Source organism: Penaeus chinensis, chromosome 23, assembly GCF_019202785.1.
Source record: "Penaeus chinensis breed Huanghai No. 1 chromosome 23, ASM1920278v2, whole genome shotgun sequence".
Taxonomy (NCBI): domain Eukaryota; kingdom Metazoa; phylum Arthropoda; class Malacostraca; order Decapoda; family Penaeidae; genus Penaeus; species Penaeus chinensis.
Window position 1 is genome coordinate 13,283,291 of NC_061841.1, and position 12,500 is coordinate 13,295,790.

The 12,500-nt window shown below is 45.6% G+C and overlaps 1 protein-coding gene across 6 annotated transcripts in view; it reads right to left on the minus strand.

Moving 5' to 3' along the window:
• Positions 1-12,500, minus strand: part of LOC125037342 — a 69,855-nt gene that overhangs the window by 26,674 nt on the left and 30,681 nt on the right. The window contains exon 1 of one of the 6 annotated variants that reach the window (XM_047630438.1): positions 5,591-7,730. The exons of 4 other annotated variants lie outside the window; for them this stretch is intronic. Coding sequence is in view for 1 of the 2 variants with exons in the window: in XM_047630437.1 (XP_047486393.1) it covers positions 1-45 (45 nt within the window). In the remaining variant the exon portion in view is untranslated. Of the gene's footprint in view, positions 126-5,590; positions 7,731-12,500 lie in introns of those variants that run through there. One more of the 6 variants, XM_047630437.1, reaches the window with a different exon arrangement.

Here is a 12,500-nt window from a genome sequence, read left to right on the forward strand (position 1 = left end):
GCAGGGAATTCCTTTCGTTCTAAGAAATTGGAAAAATATACACATACATATATTTATATATACCCATGTGTCTGTGTCTGTATGTATAAAGTATGTGTGGAATTTATGTCGAACAAATTGCAAGTAGAACAAGGGAAGTACAGGAAAACATACGAATATGCAGAAAGCCTTTACTGCTTCATCAGGGCATATAGAACAAGAGATACATAGAAGTATATATATGTTCAAGGCGGTCAGGTCACGTCGGTGATCAGGTGAGCGACGACCTTGGCTAGTTCGTGGCTCCCCGTTGCGGTGTTGCAGTTGTTAGTAGAGTGTATGTATGCCTCTTCTACCATCTTCCTTTATCGTGGGGGCAGGCCCTGTTTTATGATGGGGGCCTGGGACCACTTAGGGAGATGGCCGATGGTGTCGAGGTTAACAACGAAAGCGCTCCTCGTGTCATGTCGTCGGAGGGCGCTGCGGTGTTGGTTGATTCGTTGTTCGTGGAGGCCTCGTCCAGTCTCACCTATGTAAACTTTATCGCAGCCGCCGCAAGGTATGCTAAATTCGAAAAGGCCTTCGGCATATTCGTGTGTTTTCATGTACTTCCCTTCATTGTTTTACTTGCATATAAATATATATACATATATATGTACATATTTATAAATACATATACAAATGTATATATATACATATATCTGTGTATGTGTGTATGTATATACATATATATGTATATAGTATGTATGTATGTATGTGTGTATATAAATGAGTGTATGTGTTTCTGTATTATGTATAGAATATGCATAATCCAGAAATTATCCCCTTGTACACAGGGGAAAATGAAAACAGACAGCATGATACACTAGGAATATCCATTGTAACAAATGGAATCAAACTAAACTAAAATTAATTGATTAATCAATTAAATTGCGCAGGGAAATCACCCCTAGGTCCGTTCCCGTCTGCCTGACCCGTGGCAGAGACTACCTGTCCGCTCCTTCAAGGGGTGGAGCCTACCTGACCCCCTAGCCAATTTGGAAAGGACGAAACTGGGCACTCTTAACCACAGGCGGCGACGGACAATATAATTCGTGTGCTTAGTGTGCCTGCCTTACTATTAGCTAGGGACTGGTATGGCATAGGAATGAATAGGCAGGTAGGAGCCCCTCCCTTTCTGAGGCCCACAGCCACCTCACCCTCGTTCTGTCTAACTATCTCCTGCTAGACAGAACACCGTTTTTCCATCCCGCCACAGGAACAGCCTCGAAAGGTAGTCCCTCTCCTCCCTCGCTGTGGTGAATCAGCCTTTGGGTGGCTATTTCAGAGGGATGAAGGAACTTCCTTGAATAGGTGCAGGACCTCTCTTCCCTCACTGAGGTGAAACAGCCTTTGGGTGGCTGTTTCAGAGGGAAGACGAATTCACTTTGAAAAGGTACAGGTCCTCTCCTCCCTCACTGAGGTGATACAACCTTTGGGTGGTTGTTTCAGAGGGATGAACAAAAGGGTTCCAAACAATGATGTCCTTTGAGTGGAAGGGCATCCCCTCTGGTCTCTCCCCACGTGTTTGCCGTGCGTGGCAGCCTTGTACGCTGTGGAGCCGGGAGTCCTGAGGATGAGCAATGCAGTGAATGAGTACGCCCTTCGGCTAGCAACACGCCTCTTTGGTTCTCTATTCCAGCAGGACAGGTGGCCTGATCCTGGCCCGGTCAAGCCAATCGGCTGGTATCCCGGTTAGGCCAATCGGCTTGGGTCAAGCAGACATGCCGCTGTTGGCACTCAAACTGGTCCGTGATTGTCGTTACAAGGCTATCGGCTGTGTATATCCTCTCACCACCCCTGTAGCTGTTAGACACAATAGACACAGGCTCTAACATTCAGCTTCCCCTTGTTGGACTCTGTGGTGAGTGGGGGCATGAGAGGACAGAGTAACTGTCCAATACATGGAAAAACAAGAGGCATCATGCCTGGAGCCTGGCTTGCTCTATCAGGAAAGAGGCGGTCCCCGGGCGACAAGAGAGTGCTAAAAAGCGACCAGACTTTGTTCCTACTCCCAAGGCACCTATGTCTGGGGACAGAACATCACATAACCAACGTGCTTGAGACATTCCTTGAGATCACTCTTCTCAATACCCAAGAGCCAACGCATATCAGAGGATGGGTCCTAGACCTCTGGTGGAGAGAATTAGCTAGTGTGTCAATGAGACTGTCACAATTGACCATTATGGCACTATAACTACTTTCATGGATGCTGGCCCAGCCCAAATGCCACAACCAAGTCCAAGATGGAAAACAGACAAGGCTAACTGGCAGGCATTTCAGAACGCTTTGGCCTCTGTCTGAGATGTAATGAACCCCCACAAAGTGAAATGTGGAAGTGCTTGAAGCCAGACTGATCAATGCCATAAATCAAGCAGCCTCACTGACCATACCTAAAAATCGGCCTTGGTCCAGGAGTCACAAAGACAACTGGTACTTTAATGGCGAGATTTAAGGAGGTCAACCACAGAGTAAACATGTGCCGAAAACAATTCCGAAAGCAAAGAACCCCTGACAACCTAGTCCTCCTAAGGGAGGTTGTCAGGAATGCCAAGGAAACTACCAACTGAATCAGGAAGGAAAAGTGGCGGGAATGGTGTGTCCTTCGACCACCAAACCACCCTTTCAGAGCTATGGAAATGGGTCAGGCGGGCTAACGGCTGCTCAGCCCAAAGGTGCACATCATGACCCTCAATCAGAGGCAAACAGACTGGCGCACGAGTTCTCTGCGAGAACATGCAGCAACAGTTTGCCAGCCGAATTGAGGGCAAGACAAGAAGGCCTACAACCAGACAGACTTGCTCATATCAAGGAAAGGGGCAGCCGAACCCGATAACTCTGAGGGAACTAAGAGCCCCAGGTTCTGATGGGATTTCGTAGTCCATCATTTCCCACCTAGGACTAGTAGGTGAGCTTGCAGTCTTGCAACTTATCAACATTTTCCTCTCTACCCCAGAGCTGGAAGAGGGTTACCATAGTTCCCATCCCAAAACCAAAGGAGCCAGGGAAGCACCGCCCCATCTCTCTCCTCAGCTGCCTGGCCAAGACGGCCGAGAGGATAGTACTAAACCGACTCCAATAGAAAATGGGACCCCCACATGAACACCTCCATAGGTTCACAAGGGGCAGTTTAGGACAAAGTCTGGAGACATTGCTCCGATCTCTCGCTCACACAGTTACCCGGCGAGTTCGCCAAGTCGGTATGAATGTTGACATGTGACATGGGAAACAACAAACCCACACCTCTCAGGGAGGGCAATACCGACCAACTTCTTGGTATAAAAAACATAGCACGGGGACACATCGGAATAAACATAACAACAACTGCAATTCACCTTGGCGCAACCAACCTCTTGTCACGAACTGAGCACCTGACCTGGGTCAGTGTTTTAACTGTTGTGCGAAAGTTCACGGCGCCGACACCTGTCACTCACCTCTATTCTGCCCCTACCATGGCTCACGTTCACACACATGGGCAGATTGTGCAATGTTCCCAGATCAGGAAAAACAAACATATCACCTGCTCCAGCAACGACAAACAAGCCGCCATTTTTTAGGGAAAAGCTCCAAAAGACCAGATATAGCGGTATTACAAGCAAAGTACATCTAAAAGTTCACTATATTATATCGACGAGTTGCATCCTAATGATGATTCTCACCCACCATTGTTGCCATCAATATTAAATGATAAACCTGTGTATTTCTTTTTAGATACAGGATCATCTTGCTCTGTTGTCTTAGAAACTTTACATAATTTCAGGTTATCATTAGATATGCAACCTTGTCATCACACCTGTGCGGGATCACAGGAAACACTGCGTCGGCCATTGGCAGCACAGTCCTCAATATTGCAATTGGAACTAAATTCATTGCTCATAAATCCGTTGTAGTGGATTCAAATTTTACTCCCGGGCATCTATTATTAAGGCATGGCTTCCTGTTTCGGACGGGAATTTCATTGCATTCTCGAAGTAATACTATTACTTTTAAGGGTTGTACATACCCCTTGAGGATCCCCTTCTGCTTAAGGACGCATCCTGAACCTTTCATGTCCGTCATGGCAATTCATGACTTATCATACAAATACACTCACCCCGTACTCCTCGCCAATCTTCTGTCAATCACTCCGAGGAGGTAATAAAGTATACCAAATTTTCGTCTCACCTCCAACTCTCCTACACGGATAAAGGAATTAACAGTGAACTAAAGGTGGCAACACTTCCACCTGGTGGAGTCGTGCGTGGCGTCATTTTAGCTGGTACTTTCAATAGGGGTTGTGGAGGCGGCTTTGCTACATCGAAGCCTTCCCCATGCGACCCTTGCAATATGACACGTCCTCCGGCCGGCAATATCACCTCCTGTTTATTTCGCAATTGAGGAGGACGCCTGCACACACGCCACACCTGCGATGACTGCTGCCAAATCTTTTTCTTTTTAGCAAATGATTTTTCTTTTAATTGTTTTATATACCATCCCTAACCCAAAGATGATAAAGCACCAAAGTACATTTATTTTTATATTTTAAGATATATATACATGTATTATAGATCACTGAGGCCCAATGATTTCTTAAAGCTCAATCATTTTAATATTACGTTTTATTCATTTATTTTATTAAAATTTCGTATCAAAATGGGTGTCCTCGACTCTTTAACATTGTATCATGATTCGTTTACAAACTTGATTAACATTTTAAGTTAACTTTCTTAAGCCTATGTTTTTTTGTTTTTTTTTTTAAGTATTTCATTACATATATCGAGATTTTAATTTTGAGATTTTAGATTTGTTGCATTAGCTCTAAAAGAATCATTACTAGTTCCTTGTTCCCACCTACAAGGTGACGTGGAAAGAAAGGTAAAGCAAGAGGGGGGATTTTGCTAGTGGTCTGACTCGCTGACAGTCTGAGGAACCCCGGAATGGGCTTCCCTGTCAAAACTTCCTTTAATATACGAAGTGAGAAATCATTTCCAAGGTTCGGCCTAAGTGACCAAAGTGACCGGTGCTTTATTCTTCGGGTTTTATTGTTTTATTCAACGTTCTATTTCACTTTTTATCGTTCATATTTTATTATCAATGTATTGTTTCATTTTATTTTCGTGTGTTTTATTCAACGTTCTATTTCACTTTTATCGTTCATGTTTTATTCTCACTGTATTGTTTAATCGTTTGTTTTATTAAGTGTACTATATTATGTTCCATCGCTTTTATTTTAATATTTTAATGTTTTAAGTTCCTGTATTACCGTTCATTTCACTGTCTTCGTGTTTGCGATTGCCGTTGAGATAACTACTCATACTGAATAGCAACTTGGTTCCAGTGATATTTTTTTTCCTTTATGTTAATCAAGGTGATTATCTTCTTAATTGCGTATACGCACACGCCTCTCTTGTTTCTCGGCAGACGGTACAGATCTATAGTGTTACCTGATAATTTCACGTGAGAGGTTGTACACTACCTTACCTTTATTGTATTACGGATAGGAAATGCCAGGTGCACATGATTAGTATGACCCTCGTCCCATTACCTATAAATTCTGGTGAACCAACTGTATCTTATGAGTATACAGACTTACCTCTCCGTGAATTTGCCAGTCGCGCACTCAATTCTGCGGCGAAGCGTTACCACACAACTCATCATAGTATCACATGGGCACTTATTTTGGGATATCAAGTAGAGTTTCACACTGATCATGCACTTCTCACCTCCTTATTTAAGGGCAACGACCCGCATGGGCGGCGCGCGCGCACAATTGAAATTTTAGCAGAATTTATCGCAATTGTGCATTTACCCGAAAAATACAATGTCATCGCTGACGCACTTTCACGCGCCCCCCTCGTTCACCTACTCGACAGAGCTTCCTCGCACACCTTTGTATCACGCAGTTTTCTGATATTGCACCGGTCTTGGCTAACACAGCCGTGCCTCCCGCGAACCACTCCTCGGAGGACGAGAACCGGCCGAGTCATAACAACCGCATTGCTGGCCACCATAATTTAGATTCCTGTTCTCCCATCACTCCGGTCTTGGCTACTTCAGCTGCTCTTCCCCTAGACCACCCTACCGAAGATTAGATTCGGCAAGCACAACGGAACGATCATCTACACAGTCCCTTAATTGATGCACTTATTAGAAATGAGAAACTTTGCCCAAATAGTTGCGTTCGAGTTTATTAATCATACCTCGACGACAACGGTCTACTATGCTACAAAACTAGGCATAAATAAATAAAGAAGCTCATGGCATTACGCAAGCTCGTAGTAGTTCCTGAAAACTTAAAAGGTCGGATCCTTACCCTTCTTCATGAATTAAAAGTAGCAGCACACTGGGGTAAACAAAAGGCAATTCATTTAGCTCAACAGCGCTTCTTTTTCCACACCTCATCCACAAGGTAACCAGGTAAACGGTGCCCTTACTATGAAGGAAGTACACATGAACCTGCACCTTAAGTACAATATCCCAGACTTACCCTTTCAGAAAGTTTCTTGCGACACACTCTCAGGTTTCATACCGTCTCGAAATGGAAATCACTATATATTAAGGCCTCTTTTACAGTTTTCAAACTTCGGTGAGCTGTTAAGGTTTTCTGCCAGTTCTGTCCAACCATGACGTCATTGTTATGGCTCTGCCCATTGTTTGTAATCGCCTGTGCAGAGTATATCCAACTCAGAAAAATGTTCATTAGGGATTATATTTTTGATTAATGCCTATTAGGCCGTCTGTCGTAAGTTGAGATTTTATGTAAAAAGAATTCATGCACTATTACGTAACGTAAATAATGGTTATGAGTGAGCATTATATATTTTCATATGAAAAAAGTTAATCCAAATATATAGATGAATGAAGAGCATTTATTCACAAAAAGTCTGTACAGACGAACATTATCTTGAATTATTGGAAACGGAGATGGCTGACAAATGTTCTTCCCATGGAAAGAACTCGCTCTCTCCAGCTTCTGGAAAGTTTGCCCCCCTAACGGAAACTGCCTTGCTGCAGGTCTCAATGATCTGGTGAGCCGAACCAGAGGGCTACCCATACTGGAGGGGTAACCAGTAAGGGATGAGACAAAATGTCTTCCTGGTGCACCAAGGCCTATGAGAGGGGATGATGCACCCACCCTTGGTTCATTCCACCTTGAACCAGGGAGAACTCTCCCACGTGTGTTTGCCGTGGGTGGCGTCCCGTATTATCAGGAGACAGGAGTCCTGGAGGTTGAGCGATGCTGCACGCTGCGCCCTGCAGCTAGCAACACACCTCTTTGGTCCTCTATTCTGGTTAGACGGGTAGCCTGATCAAGGCCCGGTCAAGTCAATCGGCTGGTCAAATATGGCTAGGGTCAAGCAGGCCCTGTCCAGTCGATCGCGCATAGGTGCCATGACTACTTTTTGCACTGTAATAATGACTGCGTAAATTTACTCACTACCCCTGTGGCTTCCCCTTGTTAGACTCCATGGTGGGTAGGGGGGGGGGTGAGCAAATGGAGATTTATAATATGTATGATTTCTACAAATTTACAAAGAACAAGCTCTCTCCCGGACGACCTATGCAATCCCCTGGCCAATCCCTCTGGAACATCACATGTTGTCACTCTAGAACCTTACTAGCTTCCAAAGGGCAAGAATGGGAATCGTAATGGTTCCCGAGCTCCCAAACCAGGTAAGAAGGAGAAAATCTATTGAGGAGACTCCTCCTCCCAAAGTAAGGTCTTTGGAGCTATCAGTAAAGGCTCCAGAGGCCTCAACGATGACAGCTCCAGCTGCCACCACATCCATAGGGGCCTCTGCTGCTAGGCAAAGGCTCAGGTAAGCCCTTTGTCCAGGCAGAGGAATCCTGAGCCTGTTCAAAAGACTCCTCCTAGAGTGGAGTCTCTGGAGCCATCACCCCCCTAACGGAAGCCGCCTTGCCGCGGTGGGGGGGCTTGAGGTCCCAATGAACTGGTGAGCCGGACCAGAGGGCTACCCATACTGGAGGGGTCACCAGTGAGGGATGAGACAAAATGGCTTCCTAGTGCACCAAGGCCTATGAGAGGGGATGGTGCACCCACCCCTGGTTCATTCCATCTTGGGCCAGGGAGAACTCTCCCACGTGTGTTTGCCGTGCGTGGCGTCCCGTATTATCAGGAGACAGGAGTCCTGGAGGTTGAGCGATGCTGCACGCTGCGCCCTGCAGCTAGCAACACACCTCTTTGGTCCTCCATTCTTGTTAGACGGGTGGCTTGATCAAGGCCTAGTCAAGTCAATCGGCTGGTCAAATATGGCTAGGGTCAAGCAGGCACTGTCCAGTCGGTAGCGCACAGGTCCCGCGACTACCATCAGCACTGTAATAGTGACTGCGTATATTTCCTCACTACCCCTGTGGCTGTTGGGAAAATTTGAGTCCCGACTATAGCTTCCCCTCGTTGGACTCCATGGTGGGTGGGGGGGTGAGGAAATGAAGATTTATAATTTGTATTATTTCTGCAAATTTACTAAGAACTTGCTCTCTCCCTGACGACCTTCGCAATCCCCCGGCCAATCCATCTAGAACATCACATATTGTCACTCTGGAACCTTACCAGATTCCAGAGGGCAAGATTGGGAATCGTAATGGTTCCCGAGCTCCCAAATCAGGTAAGGAGAAAAGTCCTCCTCAATCCATTAAGGAAATCTTACCTGGTAAATTTGAAAGTGTATCATATAGTAAATTTCTAGTAGTGAAGACCATTGATGGCATATCTATCATGGATCTTGATATTTTTGAAGTACATCGGAAGATAGTTGAGGTATGTCAACGTGATCTTCGCATAACCCCACAGCGAGATGGTAGTCTGATAGTTGAGGTTTCGTCACCGGACGAGAGTGACCGTCTACGTGCAATATGCGACATTCCTGGGGCTCAAGTCTCATGTTCTCCTCACAAAACCCTCAATCAGTGTAACGGATTTGTCTTTTCCCGAGACCTGATGAGGTATTCTGAGGAGAAACTGTTAGAAGAACTAAAGAATTTTAATGTAGTGGCAATAAAACGTTTTAAGAAGAAAGTTGATGGTTTAGAACAGTCGACACCAGCTCTTCTTCTAACTTTTGAATCGTTAGTCTTACCTGAATCAGTTAAATTGGCATGGTACCACCTCAAGGTAAAGCCATATGTGCCCAACCCTATGCGGTGCTTCCACTGCCAGGGTTATGGTCATGGAGCCAACACTTGCCGTTTTAAGGAAAATGGACAACCAAGGGTATGTATGAAATGTGGTACAACAGGTCATCAGGGAGATGATAACTGTCCAGGTCCAATATGCTGTCACTGCAAAGAAGATCATGAAGCTTCTTCTAAACAATGTAAAAGGTACAAGTTTGAAAAAGAAGTATTGGTAATAAGGAGCAAGGAGAAAGTTAGTTTTGCAGAAGCAAAGCGACGTGCTCGTGTGCTGTTTGCACAGCCGGGTAAGTCCTTTGCCTCAGTTCTAGCCCATCCTCCTTCCCGCCATCCCTTACCCTCCAATACTTCTAACACCACACACACAGCCACTATCTTTAAACCTCAGTCCGCAAATGATGAAAGTGCCTCTGGTGAGTTGCACCAGAAACGGAGTAGGAGTGAAGGGTCTATTGAGGAGACTCCTCCTCCCAAAGTAAGGTCTTTGGAGCCATCAGTTAAGGCTTCAGTGGCCTCAACGGTGACAGCTTCAGCTGCCACCACATCCACGGGGGCCTCTGCTGCTAGGCAGAATCCCCCTGAAGTAAAGGCTCAGGTACGCCATTTGCACAGGCAGAGGAATCCTGAGCCTGTTCAAAAGACTCTTCATAGAGTCGGGTCTTTGGAGCCACCAGGCAGGGCTCCTGAGGCTACCACATCCACAGGGGCCTCCGCTGCTAGACAGAATGCTCCTGAACCAAAGGCTCAGGTCCGTCCTTTGCCCTAGGCAAAGAAATTCTGAGCCTGTCCAAAGGAAGCCTGTGGAAACTAGTTCCACAGTTAAACAACCCATCAAAAGGTACTTCCATGATGCTGGAAAGGGACAGCCTAAAGGTGTGGGGCGGGCCTTAACCACAGGTGCTGCCAAACACCTTATGAAGTAGTTTGTCAACCTGAAGAACTGGATACCCTAATCCAATGGAATTGTCAGGGAATTTATGCAAAATAGGAAGAACTGCAACATCTGATAGCTTCATGTAATCCAGTTTGTGTATGCTTACAAGAGATTATGATCAGGGAAAATCGTCCACTTTCCCTGAGAGGATTCCAAGTTCAAGCCCATTATGGAACCTTTGATAATGGACCTCATGGAGGAGTAGCAGTGATGGTACGTCAGGATACTCCCTTCCAGGCCATCCACCTGCAGACGACACTGCAGGTGAAAGCTGTGAGAATAGGCTTGACACGACCTTACACTGTTGCATCCATCTACCTCCCTCCACATAATCTCAACATAGATGATTTGGAAGATTTACTTGGGCAGTTGCCTCATCCATTACTACTCTTGGGAGACTTCAATGGTCGGCATCACCTCTGGGGAGACAGTTTGTGCAACCCTCGAGGAAGGGCCTTGGAGTCCTTGTTCTCAAGAGTAGATGCAGTTTTACTGAACAGTGATGCACCCACACATTTCCAAATTCAAACTCGGTCATTCTCCAATACTGACCTGTCAACTGGTTCACCTGATTCACAGTTGAATTTCACTTGGCAGGTCATGGAAGACTTACATGGAAATGACCACTATCCAATACTTTTGGAGGAGGTGAATGGTATTCTAGCCAGTGGAGTGCAGAGATGGCGACTTGAACATGCAGACTGGAATCTTTTTAGATCAACTGCAGAATTGCAAGGATCTGTGAATGATTTCCAGTGTGTTCAAGATGCTGTTAATCACTTCACATCACGAATTCACCTTGCAGCAGGAGCATCAATTCCCAGAAGTAGCGGGCAGTACCGTCGACCTCCAGTACCATGGTGGTCTGGTGAATGCCAACAAGCTGTCAGAGCAAGAAAAGCTGCATTAAGGCAGTTGAAACGACACCCAAGCGATCAAACCTTGATCCAGTACAAAAAGACCAGAGCCAAGGCCAGGCGAGTGCTAAAGGAGGCTAGGCGGACATCATGGAGACAATATGTCTCCTTAATTAACTCTGGGACCCCCTTAGCATGGGTATGGGACAAGGTGCGTAAGATCGCTGGAAAGAGCACATCCATATCACCACCTGCTCTGAAAATAGATGGTATAATCCTGACAGACAAAACAGATGTTGCAAATGAGCTGGCAAAATCCATGGCAGAGATCTCCTCTGGAGCATCTTACACTGCCCGATTCTCCACTCTTCGGGCTGAACAGGAACGATGGACTCTGCTTTGCAGCTCTGCCGTAAGACTGCCCCAGGAAATGACGATATTCCATACCAAATGATATCTCACTTTCCGGAGAGTTCCCAAACGTTCCTGTTGGATCTATTCATTAGGATCTATAGGGAGGGCACAGTGCCATCCACATGGAAAGAAGCTATAATCATTCCTGTCCCTATACCTGGCAAGGATGCTTCCATACCAGGGAATTATAGACCAATTTCTCTTACCAGCTGCATTTGCAAGTTGATGGAGAAAATGGTAAACTTCAGGATGACATGGCTGCTAGAAAAGGAAAACGTACTGACTCCATATCAATATGGGTTAAGAAAACTGAGATCGACCACAGATGCACTTTTAAGGATGGAAACTGCTATACAGAATTCCTTCACACAGCGACGTCATATGTTAGCAGTCTTCTTTGACCTTGAAAAGGCTTATTATACTACTTGGAAGCATGGCATACTCATGAAGCTGTATGACATTGGTTTAAGAGGAGCATTGCCTACCTTCATACAAAGCTTCCTTGCTGACAGGAAGTTTAGAGTGAGGGTGGGAAACAGCTTCTCTAACCTGGAAGACCAGCTAGAAGGGGTCCCACAAGGGAGTGTCTTAAGTGTGACCCTGTTTGCCATTGCTATAAATGACATCGTAAAGATCGTTCCAAGTGCTGTCTCATGTAGCCTGTATGTGGATGACTTTACACTTTACTGCTTAGGAGGAAGCTTACAGGATGTGCAAGGGCACATGCAGACTGCAATAAATCAGGTTGTGCAATGGGCAACATACTATGGGTTTAAATTTTCTCCAAGCAAGACCATGGCTATGCATTTCCACAAACGGGAAAAGTTCCATCCTTCCCTCTATTTAGGAGCAAACCCACTACATTTTGTCCAAGAGGTAAAGTACTTGGGTCTAATTTTTGACTCAGGGCTTACATGGGTGCCTCACATTAAACAGTTGAAGGTGAAAGCTACAAAAGCGCTTAGTATTTTGCGGGTTCTTTCACACCTATCTTGGGGTGCAGACCGCACAACGCTTCTGCGGCTTTACCGAGCGCTTATTCGTAGTAAAATTGACTATGGATGTGAGGCTCCCACTGTTCTCCGGATGTTGGACTCGGTTTATAATGAAGCTCTGAGAATCTGTATAGGGGCTTTCAGGTCTTC